At 43.8% G+C, this 27,980-nt stretch overlaps 1 protein-coding gene across 1 annotated transcript in view; it reads right to left on the bottom strand.

Annotated features, from left to right (window-relative positions):
• The window catches only part of LOC140190525 (adhesion G protein-coupled receptor B2-like), a 1,142,782-nt gene that overhangs the window by 777,812 nt on the left and 336,990 nt on the right, over nt 1–27,980 (bottom strand). The window contains exons 6-7 of the mRNA XM_072247176.1: nt 26,675–26,839; nt 7,904–8,005 (exon numbers count right to left, since the gene is read on the bottom strand). Of these exons, the coding sequence (XP_072103277.1) occupies nt 7,904–8,005; nt 26,675–26,839 (267 nt within the window). The remainder of the gene's footprint in view (nt 1–7,903; nt 8,006–26,674; nt 26,840–27,980) is intronic.

The raw sequence follows: 27,980 nt of genomic DNA, 5'->3' as shown, positions 1-27,980 counted from the left end.
CCCTCCACCATGCATCTACAGAAGTTTGTCGATGATGTAGATGACATGCCAAATCTCAACAAACTTCCAAGAAAGTAGAATCGTTACTGTGCGTTTGAAATCACACTTGTGTGCTGGACTCAGGACCCAGAACAAATCCTTCGAAATGATAATGCTGAGGGACTTAAATTACCTCTGATCCTCTGATGAGGACTGGCTCATGGGCCTCCAATTTCCTGCTACTGTGGTCAATAATCAGCTCTTTGTTTTTGTTGACATTGAGTGAAAGACTGTTGTGATTCAGCATTCAGCCAGGTTTTCAATCTTTCTCCTATATGTTGATTCATGACCACCTTTGACTCGGCCAACAGCAATCATCAGCAAACTTAAATATAGTGAGAGAGGGTGTACAAGGGTGAGAGTGAGAGGGAGGGAGTGGGGGAGTGGGGATGAGACAGAAGGTGGAAGAGACAGAGGGAGAAGGGAGAGGGAAGAAGATGGGAAGAGAGAGAACAGAAACAGGCCTTTTAGCCTATCTAGTCTATGCCAAAACCATTTAAAACGGTCTAGACCCACTGACTTGCATTAGGACCTTAGCCTTCAACATCCCTACTATCCCTGTACCTATGCAAATGGCTCTTAAATGTTGAAGTGGACCTTTCATGCACCATTTGTGCTGGCAGCTCATTCCACACTCTAATAACCCTCTGAGTGAAGAAGTTTCCACTCATGTTCCCCTTAAACTTCTCAGCTTTCACCCTAAACCCATGACCTCTGGTTGTAGTTCCTTCCAACCTCAGTGGAAAAAGCCTGTTTGCATTTACCCTATCTAAACCCATCATAATTTTGTATACCAAATAAAGAGTACAGTCCTAACCTACTCATTCTTTCCTTATAACTCAGGTCCTCCAGACCCAGCAACATTCTTGTGAGCTGTAGTCAACCTCACAGTCATAAGTATTAGCAACACACATCAAAGTTGCTGGTGAATGCAGCAGGCCAAGCAGCATCTGTAGGAAGAGGTGCAGTCGACATCTCAGGCCCGAAGGGTCTCGGCCTGAAACGTCGACTGCACCTCTTCCTACAGATGCTGCTTGGCCTGCTGCGTTCACCAGCAACTTTGATGTGTGTTGCTTGAATTTCCAGCATCTGCAGAATTCCTGTTGTTTGAGTCATAAGTATTAAGCAGGTAGAGCAAGAGGATAAGCACACAGACTTGTGGTGCACCTGTGCTAATGTCTGTGGAAGCCTCCTTTAACCTCTCTCATTAACAAGGTGCTTTCACTCACAAAGCCTCCAATCACTGGACGTTTTTTGTTTTTCTCACCATTATCAATATATTTTTGAGACTGTTGTGCGTGAAAATCCCAGGAGATCAGTGGTTTCTGAGGTCCTCACCCTATCTGGCACAACAATTATTCCATGGTCAAAATCACTTAGGTCACATTTCTTCCCCATTCTGATGCTTGGTCTGAACAACAACTGAATCCCTTCTTCTTCTTTTTCTTCAACTTCCGGCTGTTTAGACGCATCTAGGCATATTACAGCCCTCCGCAGGATGTATAATTAATTATAGAACTTCAAGGAATTCAAATTCTCAAATACAACCTAGTCTCACGTATAAACTGAATGATAGACTCTTCAATCAGATGTTGATTCTCTTGATGGCCATACAAAGATTTAATAGAAAACCAAAATAAATTTAAACCAGATAGCCTCTTGAACAACATGCTTCTTTCAATCTTGTATCGATTACAGCTCAGCAAAACACACTGGACTGTCTCTGGACTACCACAGTCACATAATCCAGTAGGATGTTTTCCTATTATCTTCAAATAATAGTTTAGCCCACAATGTCCCAACCTAAGTCTTGTAAATTTCACCATAACTCTACAACTTAAAAGGCAACAGTCTGAGACCTTTTTAACTAGTGGGTGACCAGAAAAATAATGCCTTAATTCATTTTTCTAATCCTCCTGCCACTTCTTCTCTATACCTTTTTTAATCCTACTTCCCAGTTCTGCTCTGCCTAGGGGAACTCTAATTTCTACTTGCCTGCTCTGTAAGGAAGACTTTGCAATGCCATCCACAATTTCATTTCCCTCCATCCCAGCATGCCCAGGTATCCATGAAAATCTAACTGCACAACCCATCTTCCCTACTCTAAACAACACTAAGAGAATCTCAACAACTATGTCAGGATGAACTTTTGATTTACTCCCTTTTATAGACTCTATGGCAGCAGCAGAATCCGAACAGATGATAACTCGACATGGTCGAGAGTCTTCTATCCACCATAAGGCCCAGAGGATTGCTAATAATTCTGCTGCAAAGACAGAAACACCATCTGAAACCCGGTAACACGCACAACATGCTGGAGGAACTCAGCAGCTCGGGCAGCATCCGTGGAAAAGTTGGTCGACGTTTCGGGCCTGAACCGTTCGTCAGGACTGTAGAGGGAAGGGGCAGAGGCCCTATAAAGAAGTTGGGGGGAGGGTGGGAAGGAGAAGGCTGGTAGGTTCCAGGTGAAAAACCAGTAAGGGGAAAGATAGAGGGGTTGGGGAAGGGAGGCAGGGAGGTGATAGGCGGGAAAGGTGAAGAAAGAATAGGGGAAAACACAATGGGTAGTAGAAGGAGGAGGAACCATAAGGGAGGTAGTTGGCAGCTGGGGGAGGGGGCAGAGTGACATAGGGATAGGGGAAGGGAGGGGGAGGGAATTACTGGAAGTTGGAGAATTCTATGTTCATACCAAGGGGCTGGAGACTACCTAGACGGTATATGAGGTGTTGCTCCTCCAACCTGAGTTTAGCCTCATCATGGCAGTAGGGGAGGCCATGTATGGACATATCTGAATGGGAGTGGGAAGCAGAGCTGAACATAGAACATAGAATAGTACAGCACAGTACAGGCCCTTCGGCTCACAATATTGTGCCGACCCTCAAACCCTGCCTCCCATATAAGCCCCCTCCTTAGATTCCTCCATATACCCGTCTAGTAGTCTCTTAAACTTCACCAGTGTATCTGCCTCCACCACTGACTCAGGCAGTGCATTCCACGCACCAACCACTCTCTGAGTAAAAAACCTTCCTCTAATATCGCACTTGAACTTCCCACCCCTTACCTTAAAGCCATGTCCTCTTGTACTGAGCAGTGGTGCCCTGGGGAAGAGGCGCTGGCTATGCACTCTATCTATTCCTCTTATTATCTTGTACACCTCTATCATGTCTCCTCTCATCCTCCTTCTCTCCAAAGAGTAAAGCTCTAGCTCCCTTAATCTCTGATCATAATGCATACTTTCTAAACCAGGCAGCATCCTGGTAAATCTCCTCTGTACCCTTTCCAATGCTTCCACATTCTTCCTATAGTGAGGACCAGAACTGGACACAGTACTCCAAGTGTGGCTTAACCAGAGTTTTATAGAGCTGCATCATTACATCGTGACTCTTAAACTCTATCCCTTGACTTATGAAAGCCAACACCCAATAAGCTTTCTTAACTACCCTATCCACCTGTGAGGCAACTTTCACGGATCTGTGGACATGTACCCCGAGATCCCTCTGCTGCTCCACACTACCAAGTATCCTGCCATTTACTTTGTACTCTGCCCTGGAGTTTGTCCTTCCAAAGTGTACCACCTCACACTTCTCCGGGTTGAACTCCATCTGCCACTTCTCAGCCCACTTCTGCATTCTATCAATGTCTCTCTGCAATCTTTGACAATCCTCTACACTATCTACAACACCACCAACCTTTGTGTCGTCAGCAAACTTGCCAACCCACCCTTCTACCCCCACATCCAGGTCGTCAATAAAAATCATGAAAAGTAGAGATCTCAAAACAGATCCTTGTGGGACACCACTAGTCACAATCCTCCAATCTGAATGTACTCCCTCCACCACCACCCTCTGCCTTCTGCAGGCAAGCCAATTCTGAATCCACATGGCCAAACTTCCCTGGATCCCATGCCTTCTAACTTTCTGAATAAGCCTACCTTGTGGAACCTTGTCAAATGCCTTACTAAAATCCATATAGATCACATCCACTGCACTACCCTCATCTATATGCCTGGTCACTTCCTCAAGGAACTCTATCAGGCTTGTTAGACATGATCTGCCCCTCACAAAGCCATGCTGACTGTCCCTGATCAGACCATGATTCTCTAAATGCCTATAGATCTTATCTCTAAGAATCTTTTCCAACAGCTTTCCCACCACAGACGTAAGGCTCACTGGTCTATAATTACCCAGACTATCCCTACTACCTTTTTCGAACAAGGGAACAACATTCGCCTCCCTCCAATCCTCTGGTACCATTCCCGTGGACAACGAGGAGATAAAGATCCTAGCCAGAGGCTCAGCAATCTCTTCTCTCGCCTCGTGGAGCAGCCTGGGGAATATTCCTTCAGGCCCCGGGGACTTATCTGTCCTAATGTATTTTAACAACTCCAACACCTCCTCTCCCTTAATATCAACATGCTCCAGAACATCAACCTCACTCATATTGTCCTCACCGTCATCAAGTTCCCTCTCATTGGTGAATACCGAAGAGAAGTAGTCATTGAGCACCTCGCTCACTTCCACAGCCTCCAGGCACATCTTCCCACCTTTATCTCTAATCGGTCCTACCTTCACTTCTGTCATCCTTTTTTTCTTCACATAATTGAAGAATGCCTTGGGGTTTTCCTTTACCCTACTCGCCAAGGCCTTCTCATGCCCCCTTCTTGCTCTTCTCAGCCCCTTCTTAAGGTCCTTTCTTGCTTCCCTATATTCCTCAATAGACCCTTGCTTCCCTATATTCCTCAATAGACCCATCTGATCCTTGCTTCCTAAACCTCATGTATGCTGCCTTCTCCCACCTGACTAGATTTTCCATCTCACTTGTCACCCATGGTTCCTTCAGCCTACCATTCCTTATCTTCCTCACTGGGACAAGTTTATCCCTTACATCCCGCAAGAGATCTCTAAACATCGACCACATGTCCATAGTACATTTCCCTGCAAAAAAAATCATCCCAATTCACACCCACAAGTTCTAGCCTTATAGCCTCATAATTTGCCTTTCCCCAATTAAAAATTTTCCTGTCCTCTCTGATTCTATCCTTTTCCATGATAATGCTAAAGGTCAGGGAGCGGTGGTCACTGTCCCCCAGATGCTCACCCACTGAGAAACCTGTGACCTGACCCGGTTCATTACCTAGTACTAGATCTAGTATGGCATTCCCCCTGTTCGGCCTGTCCGCATACTGTGACAGGAATCCATCCTGGACACTCTTTAACAAATTCTGCCTCATCTAAACCCTTGGAACTAGTCAGGTGCGAATCTATATTAGGGAAGTTAAAGTCACCCATGATAACAACCCTGTTATTTTTGCACCTTTCCAAAATCTGCCTCCCAATCTGCTCCTCTGTATCTCTGCTGCTACCAGGGGGCTTATAGAATACCCCCAGTAGAGTAACTGCTCCCTTCCTGTTCCTGACTTCCACCCATATTGACTCAAAAGAGGATCCTGCTACATTACCCACCCTTCCTGTAGCTGTAATAGTATCCCTGAGCAGTAATGCCACCCCTCCTCCCCTTTTTCCGCCCTCTCTATCCCGTTTAAAGCACTGAAATCCAGGAATATTGAGAATCCATTCCTGCCCTGGTGCCAGCCAAGTCTCTGTAATGGCCACTACATCATAATTGCATGTATGTATCCAAGCTCTCAGTTCATCAGCTTTGTTCCTGATGCTTCTTGCATTGAGATACACACATTTCAGCCCTTCTACCTTACTGTCTTTACACTGTTTATTCTGCTTCTCTTTCCTCAAATCCTCTCTGTGGGTGAAGTGGGTGACTACTGGGAGATCCTGTCTGTTGTGGCGGATGGAGTGGAGGTGCTCGACGAAGCAGTCCCCCAATCTGCGTCGGGTTTCACCAATGTAGAGGAGGCCGCACCGGGAGCACCGAATGCAATAGATGACCCCAACAGACTCACAAGTGAAGTGTTGCCTCACTTGGAAGGACTGTTTCGGGCCCTGAATGGTGGCAGGTGTAGCACTTGCACTTACAGGGATAAGTGCCGGGTGGGAGATCTGTGGGGAGGGTCATGTGGACCAGGGAGTCGCAGAGGGACTGATCCCTGCAGAAAGCGGAGAGGGGTGGAGAGGGAAAGATGTGCTTAGTGGTGGGGTCCTGTTGAAGGTGGCGGAAGTTGCGGAGGATAATGTGCTGGATCCGGAGGCTGGTGGGGTGGTAGGTGAGGACCCTAGCTATGCCTGCCTCTTCGTTGGTTATGTGAAACAGTCTGTGCTCCAAACCTATTCTGGTACTGCTCCCCAACTTTTCCTTCAGTACATTGACGACTACATTGGTGCTGCTTCCTGCACCCATGCTGAGTTTGTCAATTTCATCGACTTTACTTCTGACTTCCACCCAGCCCTCAAATTCACTTGGTCTATCTCAGACACTTCTCTCCCCTTTCTCAATCTCTCGTTCTCCACCTCTGGAGACAGACTGTCCACTGACATCTTCTACAAGCCCATTAGCTCTCATCCCTACCTCGACTATACCTGTTCCCACCCCGCCACATGCAAAAATGCCATTCCCTATTCCCAGTTCCTCTGTCTCCGCTGCATCTGCTCCGAGGATGAGGTTTTCCATTCCAGGACATCTCAAATGTCCTCTTTCTTTAAGGATCGTGGTTTCCCTTCTACTGTCATCAATGATGCCCTCACCCCATCTCCTCCATCTCCCACACTTCGGCTTTCACCTCATCCTCCCGCCACCACAACAGAGACAGAGTTCCCCTTGTCCTCACCTACCACCCCACCAGCCTCTGGATCCAGCACCATCCCAGCCATTACTTTTTTATTTATTATTATTATTTGCTTTTTTATTGTATATGGTGATATATACATACCTGATAATAGATTTACTTTGAACTATACTGCAAAAAAAGCCTAACTGTGAGAGATAACTAAATATTAGAGCATCTCTTATATTCATGGAAAAAATGTGAGTGATTTATCAATGGCTCCCTGTGGTAAGCTCATCCAGAAGTTATGAGGTATAGGATCAATGGAAACTTGGGTGCATGGGTTCAGAATTGATTTGTCCACAGGTGTTAGTTGATAGAGCGTATCATTAGTTCTGGGATTGAGTGGTGAAGTAATCTTGCAGCTCCATAAAACTCTGATTAGACCATACTCTGAGTATTGTGTTCGATTCTGGTCGCCTCATAGGAAGGATATATAAGATTTCTACAGAGTCCAAGGGGGTACAAGGAGATAATTACCAGGATAACGCCTGAACTCGAGAATGTGTCTTCATGAGAAAAGGCTCAGAGAGCTTGGGCTTTTGTCTTCGGAGTGATGGAGGATGAGAGGCAACTTGACAGAGGCGTATAAGATTATGAGGGGCATAAATAGAATGGACTGCCACCACCTTTTTTTTCTCAATGGCGTATGGCCAATACCAGAGGACATCTATTTCATGTGAGAGTGGTGGTGCCTGTAATCCACTGCCAGGGGAAATTAAGAATATGAAAAGTTGCTGTACTTTTTCTTCTGAATTTTATTTTCCAGAGTAAATTGTTCCAGTTTTCTTTGCAATAAACTAATTTCTGACAGTCAAAGTTCAAAACTCTATCTGATGCAATGTATCACAAAGCAGGTTTCTGAGGCAGAGGAGGAAACAATTCAAGAGCATGTTTAAACTTAATGAACAGTTAAAACAAAACTTCCGATTATAACTCTCACTTCAATCCATCAACTAACAAACCTTGATTTTTATTTTACAACACTTAAAGATAGCTAACCTGAATCTGCCAGCTTCTTTCTCACTTTACCAAAACATCTGTATCTTCTGAACCAAAATAATGTAACTGGTTTAAGAACTTTTTGAACCATTTCCATTTGGAAATGTAATATTTTCAGTTTATTACCTGTAGCATTAGGAGGGCATTTGTTATAAACAAGTTCTCCAGCTGCTGTCCTTTTCCAGGTTATTGTCAGAATGTAGTCATCTTTACACATCTCATGGGGAGCTGCAGGAAAGGCAAATAAGTTAGACTAGATAAAAATTTTGAAGAGCAATTTGAAAATAAAATTTTCTTTGTACATTGTCAGTTTTTGCTATCAGAGATACCCATTTAATATTATCTGCATTACATTTCAAAGTGAAAGGCAATGCAGTTCTGATCTTTACTTAATCCTGACTACTTGTTATTTGTAGAATGATAGCAGTTGTAGAATAAACCTAGTTATATTTACAGTTTTAATAAATAGATGGAATAATCTTGGTGTGCCTTCAAACTAGTTAAAAATTCAGCTGATGTTTTACATCCGTCAGTCATCTTTATTCACTGTTGCATTCTGTGCCACTTCAACGTTCTTTGGTTTAAACAAAGTTAATAAGTGTGTATTAAAACAATCAAAGAGAACAGTTACAAGAATGGAGCTACTCACTTTGCCAATAACAATTGTCAGGGGTTAATATGCACAATAATATTTACTTACATTTATATTACACTTCTAACATTAACTTAACAGGAGCAAACTACAGGCAAGTTGGACATCAAACCAAGCAAATAATTGTTGTCACAATTGATAAACTTTTGCTGGAGTTGTAAGGATCCAAAGGAGAGGACAGGTAAAATGAGAGTTTTAGGAAGGTCATTCGGTCTAGGGGGTCAGAAGTATCAATCAAGGATTAAAATCAGGACTGCACAAGATGATAGAATTAGCAGAATGTGGAGATGCAAAGCTTGAAATTCAATGTAAAGGTATTTAGTGTAATGGTAGAGAAGCAGGATGTTAACAGCTACTCTGGTTATTGAGCCTCCATGAAAATTTCCATTGCACCTGATGCCCAGACTCAAGAATGCTTACTGAACCCAGTGCTCCTTTGTGCTTAAAACCATGCCAACACTCCAGGCCATTCTACATTGTGTCCCAATATTGTTGACGAGCAGTTTTCTGTAGCTCATACCAGAAAAACAGCAGACTCGTAAGGGATTCTATAGACATTTTAAGAGCAAAAGGATTGCAAGGGACAATTTGGTCCTCTGGAAGATCAGAATGGTAACCTATGTGTAGAGCCAAAAGATACGGGGGAGATCTTAAATTAAATTTTTGCATCTGCATTTACACAGGAGATGGACACAGAGTCTATAGAAGTGGGACAACAACAGCAGTGTCATGGACTCTATGCAGACTACAGAGAAGGAGGTATTTGCTGTCTTAAGGCATATTAGGGTGGAGAAATCCCCAGGGTCTGACCAAGTGTTTCCTTGGACCCTGTGGAAGGCAAGTGCAGAAATTGCTGGGGCCCTAGCAGAGATCCTTAAATCATTCTTTGTGACAGCTGAGATACTGGAGGATTGGGGATAGCTAATGTTGTTTAAGAAAGGCTCTAAAAATAAGTCAGAAAATTATAGGTCAATGAGCCTGACATCAGCTGTGGAAAAGTAATTGGAAGATATACTAAGGGACCAGATACAGGAGCAATTGGATAAACAGGGACTGATTAAGGATAGTCAGCATGCCTTCGTGCATGATAGGTCATGTATAACAAATCTTATAGAATTTTTCAAGTAAGTTACAAGGAAAGGTTGATGAAAGCAAGGCAATGGAAGTTGTCTACATTGACTTTAACAAGGAATTTGACAAGGTCTCGCATGAGAGCTTGGTAAAGAAGGTTCAGTCATTTGGCATTCAAGATGTGGAAGCAAATTGGATTAGATATTGGGTTTGTGGGAGAAGCTAGCGAGTGGTAGATGGTTGCCTCTCTGATTGGAGGTCTGTGACTAGTGGAGTACCTCAGGGATTGGTGCTGGGTCCCTTGTTGTTTGTCAACTATATAAATGATCTGGATGATAATGTGGTTAACTGGATCAGCAAATTTGTGGATGACACTAAGATTGGGAGTGTTATGGACATTGAGAAAGACTTTAGAACTTGCAGCAGGATCTGAACCAGCTGAAAATATTGGCTGCAAAATGGCAGATGGAAATTAATGTAGATAAGTGTGAGGTGTTCAGTAGGACAACCAGGGTAGGTCTTACACAGCGAAACGTAGAGCGCTGAGCAGTGTGGTAGAACAAAGGGAATACAGGTCCATAATTCATTGAATGTGGTGGCTCAGGTAGAGTCATAAAGAAAGCTTTTGGCACATTGGCCTTCATAACTCAAATTATTGAATACAGGAGATAGAAAGTTCCAAGATAATGAGAGGCATTGATTGCGTGGATACTCAGAGCTGAAATGGCTAACATGAGAGGGCATAGTTTTCAGGTGCTTGGAAGTAGGTACAGAGGAGATGGCAGGGGTAAGATTTTTATGCAGAGAGTGGTGAGTGCGTGGAATGGGCTGCTGGCGATGGTGGTGGAGGCGGATACGGTAGGTTCTTTTAAGAGACTCCTGGATGGCTACATGGAGCTTAGAAATATAGAGGGGTATGGTAACGCCTAGGTAGTTCTAAGGTAGGGGCATGTTCGGCACAGCTTTGTGGGCCGAAGGGCCTGTATTGTGCTGTAGGTTTTCTATGTTTCTAAAGTTATGCTGAAGTTGTATAACACATTGGTAAGGCCTAATCTGGAGTACTGGGTATAGTTTTGGTCACCTACATACAGGAAAGATGTAAATATCAAGTGGTGAATTTTTGGTAGGTACATGGATGGTAGGGGTTTGGAGAGCTATGGTCTGGGTGCGGTTCGATGGGAATAAGCAGTTTAAATGATTCCGCTTAGACTAGGGGTGTCAAACTCATTTTAGGTCACGGGCCGGATCGCGCAAAATGCGACTTCATGCAGGCCGGATCAGTTGTGCACACGCGTGTTCCTACAGCTTTCGTTGCCTTCGTTTTTTTCGACCTGCTCTCATGTGTCTCAGTCTCTGCTATGACTACAAAGTGTTTCACTTTACGAATTTTGTTTCTTATGAAGAACATTGCCTAGCAAGCATTACTTTTATAATTAGTATTAACTTACAGTCGTAGGCTACAAGAAAGTTGTGATGAGAGAGAGAAAAAACGATGCTATTTTGGCTAAGATTGTTTTGGGAGCCACCCTCTTTCTATTAATAAACCATTTGAAGTCGAACATTAGCAGACACAAATGTAGACCTAACGAAACAAATTGTAAATGTAGGCTACACAACTGCACCTAATTTTTATTAACCTGCTTCCAGCAATCAAACTCAGACAATGAACACTGTTAGCCTCTAATTTTTATTGAAGTGATCATATTTACGATAATAGAAGTCAGAAAATGAACAAATCACAATATTATGACACTCAATATTTCTTAATGCATTTTGCTTACATGTCGCAGTGCATCCAACAGTGTCACTCATTTTTCACTTGCTGATTCCAGACACCTGACATTTCTTGGCTTTAAACAGCCTGTCAACATCAGGGACCAGTTTCTGGGCAGTTGTGATTTCCATAATGCCACTTAGATATCTGGGTGTCAGCTGCGAGCGCAGTTTGGATTTGTTAATGTTCATTATGGAGAACGCATGTTCACAGAGATGTGTTGCCCCGAACATGAAAAGGATCTTTGAGGCAAAGTCTGTCACCTTGGGGTACATCGGTCCCAGGTATTGATAGAATGAGTCCAGACCCACAGTCTCAAATTTATATTTCAAAGCTGACTCACAATGAATTTCAATTAGTTTCATTTGGAGTTCCTCTGGCACATCTGATGCTGCGTTGACGGCAAACGGTGAGCAAAATAGTGAGAATTCCTTCTGGAGCTGAGTGAAGACTTGGAAACGATACTGAAACTCACTTTTCAGTCATGATATTTTGTCCTTGTACCTGTCCATGCTGTCATTATTCCCATGAGTGACACACACAGACTGCAAAGAGGGGAAATGAGCTGGGTTGCATCTCCCACAGGCCTAATTTAATTTGAAAGGCATGAATGCTATCGTAGTATTCCGTAACAAGTTTGTTGTGGCCTTGCACGTTAACATTAAGCACATTTAGGTGCTCTGTTATATCCACCAAAAATGCAAGATCATGAAGCCAGTCTGGGTCATCCAACTCTGCCACTGGCTTCCCTTTCTCGTTCATTCAAATTCCGCATGTAATTGAAAAAAACGTTTGTGCACAACCCCTCTGCTCAACCAGCGGACTTCAGTGTGGTAGGGTAGGCCATGTCCAATATTACTTTTGGACAAAAGCGTGTCAAATTGCCGATGGTTGAGTCCCTTGGCTCTAATAAAATTAACCGTTTTGATTACTACATCTATGACATTGTCCATTTTCAGGCTCCTGCTACATAACACCTCTTGGTGTATAATACAATGAAAATTCCGGAAATCCTGCTTTGGATTCTCCGTCTGAAATTTCTTTCTGAGTTTCACAACAACGCCTGCCTTTTTCCCGACCACGGACGGTGCGCCATCTGTTGCCACGCTGACAGCGTGACTCCAGTCAACCCCCAGTCTGTCCAAGGCCTCGACGAGGCTGGAGAGAACATCGTTCACCATTGTGGGGTTTGTCATGGGCACCATCTCCACAAACTCCTTGGTGACGGTCAAAGATTCGTCAACACCACAAATAAATATTCCCAATTGAGCTACATCAGTCACGTCGGTGCTCTCATCAATTGCAATAGAAAAGGCAATAAATGGCTTCACTTTGTCTTTTAGTTGACTGTTCAAATCTCCTGCAAGGTCCCCGATTCTCTCTGCCACAGTATTTCTTGACAAGCTGATATTACCAAAAGCCTGTCTCTTTTCAGGGCACACCAGCTCAGCCGCCGTCAGCGTGCATACTTTGATGAATCCCCTCTGAGCATGGCTTCGATGCAGCAGCTATTTTGCTGGCAATAACAATGGCCTTGACAGCTCCATCATGAGTCTCTCGACTTTTGGTGAACACTGATTGCTGTTTTTTCAGGGCTGCTTCAAGCTCGTTTACCATTTGTGTTCTGAGTCGTCCTGCATATTTGTCATATTTTTCTTCGTGTGACGTCTCATAGTGTCATTTGACATTGTACTCTTTTGCCACAGCCACTTGTTGCGAGCATATCAGACACACAGGTTTGCCGTCGACCTCACAGAAGAAAAAATGATCTTTCCAATTATCGTTGAATATCTGACCTTCGATGTCAACTTTTCTTTTCTTGGAAAGCATTTTGAACCATAGCAGCAAACAGTCTCAACCTTGCTACAGGTGTTACTTACCTGAGTACTCTGTGTGTTTATACTGTGTCTGACGACGTTAGTGGTCTTCAGTGCAGGGTGGTAGGTGCTTATGCACAGTGGGTGGTTAACTGCCACCTATTGTTTTCTAAGCACACACAACAAGCTGCTGGCACAGCAGGCAGCACAGACAGCGGTGGGAGAGAGAGCGGCTGCCGTACAAATAAATGGTCGTGAATATACTTTTCTCCCCAAATCATCCCACGGGCCGGATTGGACCCCTTTGCGGATGCAGCATCCGGCCTGCGGGCCCATAATTTGACACCCCTGGCTTAGACTGAAGGGCCTGTTTCACTGTTGAATTTTTCTATGACTCTGTATCCTTATTTTTCCCTGTGATATGTTGTATATCACTTGTGAGCTCTGATATGTAGGCCAGATGGCATTGCTGCTGTGCAGACCAAGGGTCTGATAGTGTGGCCAGCGTGCGCAGGAGGGGTTTGTGGTCAACGAATGCTGTGAAATGGTAACCCTCTGGAACAAAACAAAAATGGTGGACAGCCAAACAGAAACAGAGGAGCTCATGGACAAACGTGCTGTATTTCCTTTCGGGGGGACGGAGCTGCTGGCTGAAGAAGGTGAGCGGCTGTCACACGTCTCTGACCAGATGCTCATGCACAGCACCCACAGCATAGTCTGAAGAGTCAGTAGTAATGGCTATGGGTGTTCTGGAGAGAGGGTGCGCCAGTAGGGTCACATTGGAAAGAGATTGTTTGGTATCATCAAATGCCCTGGTCATGTCAGCTGACCAGACAAGCACTTGATTAGGGATATTGCCTTTTCAGCGCACTATACAGGGGGAGCATAAGTTCAGCATCTCATGGAAGAAGTCAGGAATAGAAATTCACCATACTTAAAAATTCCTGTAGTTTTTTGATAGTGTGGGACGATGGGAATTCCATAATTGCAGCTACTTTTAATGGGAGGGGTTTCGCACCAATTGCAATAGCCGACAATGTCAATGGTACAGAGATGAGGTATGTGTTCAGATTTGGATGCACTGGCGACAAATTTATCATCCAGGTTAAAAAAAAGAAAAAAGAGTCCATCAGTCATTGGAAAGTCTGTGCTGCATTTCTTTTTGAATTGGTTTTATTTCTTACATCCTTCAAATACATAAGGAGTAAAAATCTTAACGTTACGTCTCTGTCTAAATGTGCATTGGTTTTTGCAATAGTTTATAATAAATAGAACGGTCAATGTAACATTGAAATACACTCAAACCAGCACGAGTTAATCAGTCTGATGGCCTGGTGGAAGTTGTCCGGGAGCCTGTTGCTCCTGGCTTTTATGCTGTGGTACCGTTTCTCAGATGGTAGCAGCTGGAAGAGACTGTGGTTGGGGTGACTCGGGTCCCCAATGATCCTTTGCACCCTTTTTACACACCTGCCTTTGTAAATGTCCTGAATCATGGGAAGTTCACAACTACAATTGTGCTGGGCTGTCCACACCACTCTCTGCAGAGTCCTGTGATTAAGGAAGGTACAGTTCCCGTACCAGGCAGTGATGCAGCCAGTCAGGATGCTCTCAATTGTGCCCCTGTAGAAAGTTCCTAGGATTTGGGAGCCCCTACCAAACTTCTTCAACCATCTGAGGTGAAAGAGACGCTGTTGTGCCTTTTTCACCACACAGCTGGTGTGTACAGACCACATGAGGTCCTCAGTGATGTGGATGCCGAGGAACTTAAAGATGCTTACCCTCTCAACCCCAGATCAATGGATGTCAATAGGGGTTAGCCTGTCTCCATTCATCCTGTATTCCATAACCAGCTCCTTTGTTTTTGCAACATTGAGGGAGAGGTTGTTTTCTTGACACCACTGTGTCAGAGAGATGTCTTCTTCTCTGTAGGCCAATCAATGTAGTGTCATCAGCAAACTGACTTAGCAGATTAGAGCTGTGGAGATGACACAGTGATGGGTATACAGGGAGTAAAGGAGGGGACTCAGTACACAGCCCTGAGGGGCTCCTGTATTGACAGTCAGAGGGGTGGAGGTGAGGGAGCCCACTCTTACAACCTGCCGGCGATCTGACAGGAAGTCCAGGATCCAGCTGCACAAGGCAGGGTCATCTGAGGTCTCTGAGACTCCTGTCGAGCCTGGATGGGATTATGGTGTTGAATGCTGAACTGCAGTCCAAGAACAACATTCTCACATAACCATCCTTCTTCTCCAGATGGGTAAGGACAGTATGTAGAAAGTCAGTTGTGTTGTCTGTCGATTGGTTGTGTCGGTAGGTGAATTGTAGGGGATCCAGTTTGGGTGGTAACATGCTACAGATGTAATTCTTAACCAACTTCTCAAAGTATTTGCTTATTATGGAGGTGAGTGTAACAGGACGCCAGTCGTTCAGACATGTTACCCTGGTCTTTTTTTACGGGGACAATGGTGGATAATTTGAAGCAGGAGGGCACTCTACACTGGGAGAGGGAGAGGTTAAAAATGTCAGTAAACACAGCTGCCAGTTGTGCTGTGCGCATCCTGAGTACTCGCCCTGGGATGCCGACCAGTCCCGCAGCCTTGCGACTGTCCACTCATTGGAAATATCTGCATACCTCAGCCTCAGAGATGACCTGGTTGCAGGTTGTAGCGGTGGCTTTCCTCGGAGGCTCAGAGTTAGCGACATCGAACCGAGCTTAAAAGCGATTGAGCTCATCTGGGAGAGAGGCCACGATGTTGGCAGCACCACAACGTTTCACTTTGAAGTCTGCAATGGTATGCAGCCCTCACCGCAAGTCACGTGTGCTATTTGTTGTAAATCTTGACTCAGTCTTGTCCCTGTATTGTTGTTTTGCAGCCCTGACAGCTTTGCACAGATCATAGCTGGTTCTCTTGAGCTCCTGCTGATTGTCGGCGACGTAAGCTCGATGTTGTGCGATAAGGGTTGCTCGCACTGAACTACTGATCCAGGATTTCTGGTTTGGGAAGACCCTGACCGACTTCTGGAGGACAACATCGTCGATACACTTCCGGATGAAGCACGTAACTCCATCCATGAATATGGAGACATCCTAATTATGGAAGATGTTCCTGTCGATGTCATCGAAGCAGTCTTGCAGCATGGAGGCCGATTGGTCGGAACAACAGTGGACGGTTTTAACTATGGACGCTTCGTTTCAGCTTCTGCCTGTACGTCAGCAAAAGCAGGAACAAAGAGTGATCTATTTCCAAAAGCTGGGCGAAGGAGAGTGTAGCATTGCGGAAGGGAGTGTAGCAGTGGTCAAGTGTGTTATCTCCATGAGTCCTCACCTGAATGAGCTGACAAAACTTCAGAGAGACTTTCGTCAGCGATGCTCGATTAAAGTCACCGGCAATGATGAAGACAGCCTCTGGGTGTGCAGTCTCCAGTGCGTTGATGGTCTCGTACATTTCCTTGAGAACAAGGTCAGTATCATCCTGCGGTGGAATGTACACCGCTGCAATGATAACAGCCGTGAACTCCCTAGGCAGCCAGTAGGATCTGCACAGCAGCACCAGATATTCCAGATCTGGGGAACAAAAGGATTTGAGTGCATGCACATTCTGGGGGTCGCACCAAGCATTGTTGACCATGAAGCATACCCCTCCTCCTTTACTCTTCCCAGAGACGTTTGTTGATCTTTCCGCTCGGAACAGGGAGAATCCAAAGGGTTCAATAATGTGGTTCTGTATCTCCTCTGTCAGCCAGGTCTCCACGAAGCACAAAATGTTACATTTCTTTGTTTCCTGCTGGTAGGAGATTCTAGCTCAATTCGAACAGCTTGTTATCCAGGGACTGAACATCTGCCAGAAGTATGCTAGGGAGCAGTGGTCGATTTGCACGCCATCTCAGCGTCACCAGGACGCCAGCCCTTCTCCATCATCCCTGGCGCTTCCTCCAAGGTAGTGGTGGTGTAAGAGATGAGTCTCCCATGGATCGCGCAAGCAGGAATTCCCAGTGTAGGAAAGGCGGCACATAGTGGGTAAATGCCATCTTTCCGATGTTCAGAAGGGTTAGTCTATCGTATCTATGTGACTATCAGCTACTTGAGCAGAAAATGCTGAGAAAATTGTAAAAATTAGTAGTATACTGTAGATTTGGAACACAGCTCACAACACAGTCGCCGTACACAGTGCTATCTTGGTGAAAAGCCCAAACAGCATGCACAGAAAATCAAAGAGGTCAAATGCAGGTATCACAGCCATTCTGTGAATGTCCTCCAAGCACACAGGCACCAGGTGGTAGTCCCTAACTAAGTCGACTTTGGAAAAAGTTAACATTTCAGTCAAATGTTCCAAAAGGTCTTGGACATGTGGAAATGGGTACAGTTGGGGATGGTGACCTCATTAAGGCATCAGTAATCACCATATGGGCAGCAACCGCCATTGGAATTAGGATCCATATGGAGAGCCGAAGGCAGGTGCTATTCAACTTGAATACAATGGCAAGTCTTCCCATATTGGCAAACTCAGCCTTTGTGGTTTGGAGATTTTTTGGGTCCACCTTATCTATGCGGGCATGGACTTGTGCTCCAGTTGTGGAAATGTGATGATTGACCCCATGTTTTGTGAGTGTAGCTGAGAACTTGGAATCAGTGAGGTTTGGAAATTTTCCCAGCAGTTGAGTAAACTCACGTGTGGTGTTGCATCACATGACAGAATCATTGTGGAGAACTTACTGAGAGAACAGGGTAATGAACCAAAGTCCTTGACATCCACAAGCCAGCAGCTCTTAAGATTGAATGACAGTCCTTGGGCACACAGGAAATCTGCACCAAACAGAGGTCTAGCCACTTTAGCCAGAACAAAGTCTCATGTGTAACGTTGACCACTGAAGTTGAGTGTCACCCGGGGTGCCCCTAAGTGTGGATCGTGCTGCCAATGGCCTCCAGCAAGGTTTCTTCTTTCTTTGCCTTCTCATCAATAGACAATGGTGGCAGCACACTCACTTGAGCACCCATGTCACATAGGGAGCATCGTCCTGAAAGGGTGTCCATCATGAGCAGTAGACATCCCTGGCAGCTGGAGTAAGACTATCAGCCATTTTAGCAAGCTCCCTATAGTCATTCACGGGTGCATTAGCAAAGGCTACGCAAACTTGATCAAGCATTTGTTGCATGAGGAGTTCTTTAAAAATAAAAGAAGGATGGTGATTTTCCAGAAGATACAGCATGTGGTCCATTAGCTCTGATAGTCTAGCATTGCCAAGACCAGGCAAGGAGTGTAACTGTTTGGCACACTTAGACACCAATAATCCAAAAGTTTGTAAAAGGTGAGTTTTCAGCGATTGGTATTTACCACGTTCAGGCGGGTATTCAAATAGACTCACCACTCTTGCAGCCACGGAGTTGTTGAGTGATGCTACCACATAGAAATGTTTGGTGTTGTTGGCAGTGTGAAGTGGGCCTCGGCTTCTTCAAACCAAGCAACAGTATTTTGCTCCCAAAACTCAGGCACTTTCAAAGTGACTGCATTGGCCGATATGTTCAATTTCATGGAATTATCCTAAAGCATCAGGGTCACCAATGTAGATTTTCACTGTTACGTACCCCGTAACTGGGTTGCCAAACCAGCAGAAGTGGATCACTCAGTTGGAGTCTGGATTACTAGAACTAAGAAAGTTTTATTAAAGAAACAAGCAACACAGTAATCGAAAGGATAATAAATGCGACAGTTCAGCAATGATAAACACACATGTGCCCAGAATTAAGATAACAGCATCAATCAAACTCTATCGTTGTCTAGGGGTAAATGACCAATTTCAAAGTGACACAAAGTTCAGTCCAATTTAGTTCAGTTCGCAGTAATCGTTGCCATGGCGATGGACAACGTGGGGGGAGGGAGAGAGAGAACGAGAACGACTGATCATTCAGACATGGCTTCCACTCACAGACCGGCAATATTGCTCACAAGCAGCTTTCGGGCAGGTCCTTTGTGATGTCACCTGAGGTCACCGACTGTGACCCCTCCTCCAGATGCGGTCGATCCTCTGCAGTGAACCCGGCACCCAAGCGAGGGTGGACACACACCGGGTTCCCGCTGATCGTACCTTTCCACCCTGTGCGTTTAAGGTCCGGTACGTCCCACCGACTCGTGAGAGACGCACCGCTTCCAGGGTCTCGTTACCTCGGGTGTCGTGTGTGCTGCCTTAGCGAACCTGTCCCTTTTTATCCCCCTGCTGGGTATCGCCTGTCCATCACTTCAAACAGTTCAGGGTTCAAAGGGGGAGCCGCTCCAGACAGCTCTCTCTCCCGTGCCTTCATTACACATCTCCAGATCGCCTGTCCATCACTTCAAACAGTTCAGGGTTCAAAGGGGGAGCCGCTCTTGACAATACCCAGACTGATGGCTCCTTCACTAACACCTCCAAATGCTGCTTCATTGTGTGCCTTATCTCTCCCTCCCCTGAGGACAGGTGGCAGACTAACTGCTGATGCCACTGGTGCTAGCCCAGGCCAGCAAACATCTTAATTTATGTGTATTCTCGTCACATCTCAAACAAAACAATGTGAGGTGCTTTATGTTTAAGAAAAACCATAACAACTCATTTATTGTACTTCAAACACTAAACACATAAAGCGCCATAACATAACTTCATGTAATATGTCATCACGTCTGACTAGCCTCTTAAAATGAACCCCATCTCAACATCGGTGGTTGTGGATTATGTATGCATCCACCAATAACATTACCCTACAGAACAACACATACATCATCAACAACAACAACAAAATAAGGCAAGAACAGCAAAACAAGCCCCTATCCCCCCTCCTACTCCTTCAAAACACAGAGAGGCCTCCAACCCTAAGACAGGCCTCCTCAAGGCCTCCAGTGCTTGCCCTTGGTCTTTTGGGCTCAATGACTTCAGGCCTCCAACTTCAACCTTCACCCCAGGTCTCACTGATCACAAGTTTGACCTTCAGGATTCATACAGACCTCTGACCCCAGTAACCCAAGCCCTCATGACTCCTTTGGGCTCCTACCTTCAGGCATCTACCCCTGGATTTCAACCTTTGGCTTTGCAGTCTGAAACTCATTGATTTCTGGGTAGTGACAGGTTTGACTCTGACTTCAGGACTCAATGGACCTTGTTTACATTTGGTCCTCAACTTCTGGACTCGCATGGGTACCTGACCCCGGTGACCTGGGGGGAGGGGATGTCACCAGCCCTCACAATTCCCGCTGATATGGACTTTTGACTCGGAACTGGGACTCGTCGACTTGGGGATTGCTGATTTCTTCAGTGCCTGCTGACCGAACCTTCAGAATCACTGATGTTCAAGGGTGGTAAGCCCCAACCTGGGCTCTAACCCTTGCCCAGTCTCTTCATTTACTGTTCCTGAACTCTAACTTCCCCTCATCCCTGACCCAAACCCTAACCTGATCCCTAACTGCCTATGTTGCTCCCAAAACCATCCCCACTAAGCCAAAAATACAACTAACTCTTAACCATGACATCGATGGATATTGCAGCTCGACATCATCTTGACTAGAAGCCTCAATGCCCCAGTATAGCATGCCGTCTTTGTGATTGCATCGATGTGTTGGGCCAAGTATAGATCCTCCGAGATGTTGATACCCAAGAACTGACTACCCTTTCCACCATTGACCCCTTAATCAAGATGTTCTCCGGACTCCCGGAGATCCATAATCATTTCTTTAATCTTGCTGACATTGAGCATAAGTTATTGTTGCAAAACCACTCAGCCAGCTTACCTGTCTTACTCCTATATGCTACCATCTGAGACTCTGCCAACTATAGTGATATAACTGGCAAATTCAGTTGGTGAATTTATAGATTTCTATTTAAGTATCTATCCAAATGTAATTGTTCCCAACTCTATTACTTTCGTTGGCAACTTGTTCTGTTTCCCATCGCTGTCTGGGTGAAAAATTTGCTCAAGTCCACTTTAAATCAATCGCCTCTCACCTTAAATCTATGTCCCTGAGATTTAGAACTACCCAAGGAAAATGACTGTCACCATTCACCTTATTCATGCTCTTTTAGGACTGAGATTAGGAAAAACTTCTTCACACAGAGAGTGGTGAATCTGTGGAATTCTCTGCCACAGGAAACAGTTGAGGCCAGTTCATTGGCTATATTTAAGAGGGAGTCAGATATGGCCCTTGTGGCTACAGGGATCAGGGGGTATGGAGGGAAGGCTGGTGCAGGGTTCTGAGTTGGATGATCAGCCATGATCATAATAAATGGCGGTGCAGGCTCGAAGGGCCGAATGGCCTAATCCCGCACCTATTTTCTATGTTTCTATGTTTCTTTGTGATTTTATAAATCTCCATGGAATCACACCTCATTCTCTGCTCCAGAGAAAACAGTCTCCCCGTCCTAGCCTCATCAATCCTATTGGTTACCTTTTCAAAAAACTTAATCAAATTTGTAAGACATGATTTCCCATGCACTGAGCCAAGAATACTATTCCTAGTCTGTCCCGGACTTCCAAAGTGCAGATAGATTGTCTTTCAGAACCTGTAGTTCACTATCTTGTCCTTTCAGACCTTCTTAAATAAAGACACAACAATAACCATATTCCAGTCTTTCAGAATGTCACCCATGTGTGTTAAAAGTATAAAAACTTCTGCCAGCGTCCCAGCAATTTCTTCCCTAGCTTTCCACAATATTCTCAGGTACACTTGGTAAGGTCATGGGGATTTGTCAAACTTCTTGCGCCTTGTCAAGACCGCCAACGCCTCCTTTTTCATAATGACGATATCCATCAGAACATCACTGTTCTCCTCCTTGAACTCATGACCTTCCATGATCTTAGGAATTTAAGGTGGAGGGTTATATGGGAGGCAGGGTTTAAAGGTTGGCACAACATTGTGGGCTGAAGGGCCTGTACTGGGCTGTACTGTTCTATGTTCTCCACAGTAAATTTAGCTGAGAGGTATTCTCTTAAGATCTCCACCATCTCCCACAGCACCACACATAGAGGACCACACTAATCTCTCCCTTTTACTCTTTTAGAATCTTTAAAGTTCTCCTTAACTCCTCTGTCAAGGATACCCTTTCAGCTCTTCTGATTTTCTTCTTAACTGTACCCGTATATCCACCATACTCCTGAGAGGATTCACTTTATTCCGGCTGTCCATACCTGACATTTGCCTCATCCATCATCCAGGTTCCCTAATCCTGCCAGACTTGCCCTTCACTCTAATAGGTACATGTTGACTGCGAATTTTCCCATTCTCACTGCTCCATCATTGTATCAGAGCTGATCCATTTCCCTCTCAACCCCATTCTCCTGCCTCTTCGCTGTAACCTTTGATGACTTATCAGCCTCCACTTAAATACACCCAATGCCCTAGATTGCACAGCTGCCTGAGGCAACGAATTCCACAGATTGACCACCCTCTGGCTAAAGAAACTTCTCCTCATCTCCATTCTAAATAGACGTTCCTCTATTTTGTGGTTGTGCTCTCTGGTCCTAGACTCCCCAATGAGAGGAAATATCCTCTCCACTTCTACTCTATCTAATCCTTTCAAGGTTCAATAGTTTTCAAGGACATCCCCCCTCATTCTTCTAAATTCCAACGAATACAGGACCAAAGCCATCAAGAGCTCCTCATATGATGTCTTTCATTGTTGAAATAATTTTTGTGAACTTCCTTTGAACCCTCTCCAGTATCAGCACATCCTTTCTTAAATAAGAGCCCAGAACTGCTCACAATAATCTAACTGAGGCTTCACCAGTGCCTTATAAAGCCTCCGCATTATAGACATAGTTTCAGAAAAGTATAGTACAGAAACAGGCCATTCATCCTATCTACTGTGTACCAAGCCACTGAAGCTGCCTGGTCCCATTGATCTTCACCCAGACCTGTGCCTCTAAATACCCTGAGACCTCATTCTTAAAAATCAACTCCAACATTTTCCCAACCACTGAGGTCAGACGAACTGACCTATAATTTCTTTTCTTCTGCCTATCTCCCTTCTTGAAGTGGAGTGACATTTGCAATTTTCCATTACTCAGAAAGCATACCAGAATTGAGTGATTCTTAAAAGATCATTACTGCAGCGTCCACAATCTCTTTAGCTGCCTCTTTCAGAACCCTGGGATGTAGTCCACCTGGTGCAGGTGACTTATTTACATTCAGATCATATCACTTCCCAAGCAGTTTCACCCTGGTAATAGCAATTTTACAGACTTCTGACCCCTGACACTCTAACTTCCGCCATACTGCTAGTCTCCACAGTGAAGATTGATGCAAAATACCTATTCAATTCACCTGCCATTTCTATGTCCACCATTACTACGTACCTCAACTTCGTCATTTTCCTGTGGTCTAATATCCACGCTTGCCTCTCTTTTATTCTTTATGATCTAAAAAAACGTATGGTATCCTCTTTGATTTTGTTGGCTAGCTTACCTTTATATTATATATTTTCCCTCCTAATTTCTGTCGGTTTTTAAGGGCTTCCAAATCCTCTTACTTCCCATTAATTTTTGCTTATTATATGCTCTCTCTTTTGCTTTTATGTTGTTTTTGACTTCCCTTTTCAGCCACGGTTGCACCATCCTACCTTTAGAATACTTCTCTGGGATGTATATAACCTGCACCTTCCGAATTGCTCCCAGAAACACCAGCCATTGCTGCTCTGCCGTCATCGCTGTTAGTGTCCCCTTCCAATTAACTTTGACCAGCTCCACTCTCATGCCTCTGTAATTCCTTTTAGTAGTACTGATACTACTGAATTTAGCTTCTTCCTCTCAGGGTGAATTCTATGATATTATGATCACTGCTTCTTAAGGGTTTCTTTACTGGAAGCTCCCTCATTAAATCTGGTTCATTATACAACACCCAATCCAGAATAGCTGATCCCCTAGGAGCCTCAAGCACAAGCTGCTCTAAAATTCAATCTTGTAGGCATTCTACAAATTTTCTCTCGAGATTCAAAATCAGCATCAACCTGATTTTCCCAATCTACCTGCATATTGAAAACTCCCATGACTACCATAACATTGGCTTTTTCACATGTATTTTCTATCGTCCATTGTATTAATAGCCCATATCCTGGCTGGTGTTTGGAGGCATGTATACACCTCCCATTGGGGTCTTTTTTTACCTCTGCAGATCCTTAACCCTACCCACAAAGATTCTGTATTTTCTGATCCTATGTCACCTCTTTCTAAGGACTTGATTTCAATTTTTACCAACTGGGTCATGTCACTCCCTCTGCCTGCCTGCCTGTCCTTTCAACACAATGAGTAACCTTGGATATTAGGGAACTCTTCTTTCGGTCATGACTCAGTGATGCCACAATGTCATGCCTGCTGATCTCTAATTACTTCATTCATCTGCTTCAAGGTCATCTGCTTCATTCCGTACACTGTGTGCATTCAAATATAATACCTTTAGTTTTGTTTTGTCTAATTATCTCCAAATACAGGACTGAAATCGTTATATTTACTTATATATATGTATGTATATGTATATATGTATGTGTGTATGTATATAAGTATGTGTGTCCATGTGTGTATATATATATATATCTATATGTGTGTGTATATGTGTGTATATATACATGTATACACACACACACACACACACACACACACACACACATATATACACACACAAATACATATACACACGTATATATATATATATATATATAATACTCAAGACTATAGGCTCGTGTTCAGCTAGGGGAAACCCCGTCCACCCGCCAAACAGTGTCTCACGTTTGCGTAGTTGCTGTGTAATGCCACCTGATACAAACTCACACATCAAATATCAGACAGCACACAATGTACGATTTACAGATTACACTTTATAAATCTTACTGGAACTATGTAATTAATAGAGATACAATATAAAAGGGAAAGTAAAAGGCACCAAACTTAGAGTTCAACCACTTCACGCACAACCGTTGGTGCTCAATTAACATGGTCCTCGTTCCACCATGCAATCCCCTCCAACCCCCTCGACTCGCCGCTCGGGACCAACCACGGTGGTCAACCAGAGCACGTCCAGCACGTCCTTCTTCTTCGGGTCTCTTCCCAAAAGCCCACCAAACCACATGGTTCCCAGCCATATGAGATAGAATATCACCCACAAAAAGAATAACATGGACGCTCATTGGCTCGTTCTCTCTCTTATCAATGATATAACCCAAACAAGCACAGAGGGAGAGAGAGAACTCACATCGCAGTTATTATTACAGAAAATCCATTTTATAGCCATCACAGTAACATAAAAGAAGAAACCTCTTACATATATATAGATATATATCCTCACCCAAACAACCTTTGCAATTTCTAATATCTGGAAAATTAGGACTTTGGGATTTAAAGTCCCAAAGTAGGACTTTAATGTACCCTTTTTCACAACCATTTCAACTAATACTGGTCCTAATCTATTATGTAAAACTAAAACCGGCCCCAAATTGCTCCCACACTGATACATCAGCCACTTGTTCAGTCTCATTACCTAAGAGAAGGTTGGGTAATGTTACCTGCCTCAGACAGCCTTCTACCTATTGCTCGAGAAAATGTTTCTGGGCACCTGCTACAAATTCTTCCCATTTAGTTCCTTAGCACTATGGGACTCAGCCAATATCAAGAAAGTTAAAATCACCTATTACAACGGTATTATTACTACACCTCACAGTGATCTCCTTATGTATTTGTTCCTCTAATTCATGCTGACTGTTTGGAAGACCTATAATATTATCTTATCAAAATGTAAAATGTCACATAAATTAGCAGCCGTGATCTGGAGTGAATGAGAAGCCAAGGACTTCACGTATCAGTGGCCTTGATATTCCACAAGCAGATGCGTCCCTCCACAGGTGTACGACTTCTGTCACCCCCGATGTTGAAAACTGTAGTCTCCAGAAATATTACACTTGGAAGCAGCTGAGTTACAAGTACTGCAATTGGTAAATAAGGAGTAGGAGTAGGCCACATAGCCCTTTGACTGTAACTACAGCTTCACGTTCTTATCTAACCACATTCACCCCAAGCACTTTATGCATCTACCTCTCTGTGCCTTAAAAACATTCCAAGACGTTGCCACCCTTTGAGGGCAAGAATGTTTCAGAAGCTAATGACTCCCTGAGGGGAAACATATCTTCATTTCATCACTAGCACTTTATTTTTAAGTGATTTCCTCCTAGTTCTAGATTTTTAATATCATTCCACAAATGCAAAGCAGATGGTGCCACCAAACTTAAATCCCAGCTCACTTTCTTTCTCCAAAGATTCTATCTACCCTGCTGGGTATTTCATGTTTTTTATGTTTCCTTCCACCAAAGTAAGCTACTTGAAATCAATGACTATGATGTTTGTAAGGGAACCTGGGGGAGAGAGTTCTTAAGATAAATCCACTCCTTTAGGTGCATCAGGGATTACTGTCAGGCTGGATTTCAGATAGGATTTGACAATTGTTTCCTTGACTCTGTACTCTTTTAGATGTTGAGATAGAAACCATTGTTGTGAACAGAAAAGGATGAAAGCAAATATGCAGAGAAAGTAAATCATAAGTTATATCATTGCACAAATTACTGTGAAATATAGTTTTTCTCACCTGGGCATCTTTTCTCATTGCAGGTCCTGACTTCTTCCCCTGATCCTTCACATGGATAACCTTTGACGCTTGTCCCTTTACACATCCGGAAGCGCCGTTGCCAACCACTGTCACATGTCTTGGAACACAAACTCCAGTGGTTCCATGGACCCCATTTGCCTTCAGCTTAAAAAAAATTATAATTAAATCAGTTGTCTGCAACTGTAGCAGCAGTCTTTGACCACAACCAATAAACCTGAAACTATGAAGAAGAAATTATGTCTGTTTTTTAAGGAACCATGTCATGTCTATTTTTAAGATTCCATGTTGCTCAACAACAAATCTGAAGGCATAATAATCTAGTGAAGTCTGAATGCCTGAAAATGAAATCCAGCATACTTCCGACAGGCAGTGCGGCAAATGCTGTTCAACAAAAGTAGAGCAACTAAATTTTAAAAGGATAAAGAAAAATTGGCAATGCTGAAAATAGGAAATAAAACCAGAAGATTTCATCAGGAGGTCAGACCGAATCTGTGGACAGAGAAAAAAAACGTAGTAAATATTTCTGGTCCAGATGAAAGATCTAGACCTGACATGTTAACTGAGTGTTTCTCTTCATATATGGTGCCTGATCTGTTGAACGCCCACAGCAGTTTGTGAATTGTGAAATGTTTCAAATCAATGAAATGATATCAGTCTACAATGTATTCCGCTAGGGATGCTGCCAGCAGCTTGACTGGAAGGAAAAGGAAACTTCCTGCATTTAAAAGAACAAGTTAGATAGGCACATGAATGTCATATAATGGAGTGATGTGGGCATTGTGAAGGGAGAAGAGATCCGTTTAGGTAGATGGACTCATCTGTATTATCTAACATTTCTGGAGATTATTTCTCTCCTAATTTGTTGTTCAATTGGCCTGCCATTTCTTTGTTCTGCAATATCTATTCAATGTGATTGCTTTGGATAGAGTGCAGAGGAGATTCACCAGAATGTTTCCTGGATTGGAGGAACTTGGTTATGGAGAGATTGGATGGGCTGGGTTTATTTTCATTTGAGTGAAGAAGGTTGAAGGCATAAAATTATGAGAGGTATAAATAAGGCAGAAAGTCAAGAACATTTTTCTAAGATAGTGATATCAAAAATAAGAAGATAATTTAAGCTGAGAAGAATGAGTTTTATGTGAGATCTGAGGGTCAATTTTTTTTTAACATGGAGAGTGGATGATATCTGGAATGCACTGCTAGTGGAGTTACTGGAATAAGGTACGAATAATGAATTAATAAATAATTAAGGCATACACTTAATAAAGCAAGATATAGAAGGACA

Source organism: Mobula birostris, chromosome 30 (assembly GCF_030028105.1).
Source record: "Mobula birostris isolate sMobBir1 chromosome 30, sMobBir1.hap1, whole genome shotgun sequence".
NCBI lineage: Eukaryota > Metazoa > Chordata > Chondrichthyes > Myliobatiformes > Myliobatidae > Mobula > Mobula birostris.
The sequence above is the reverse complement of the archived record's forward strand: the minus strand, read 5'-3'. Positions and strand labels throughout refer to the sequence as shown.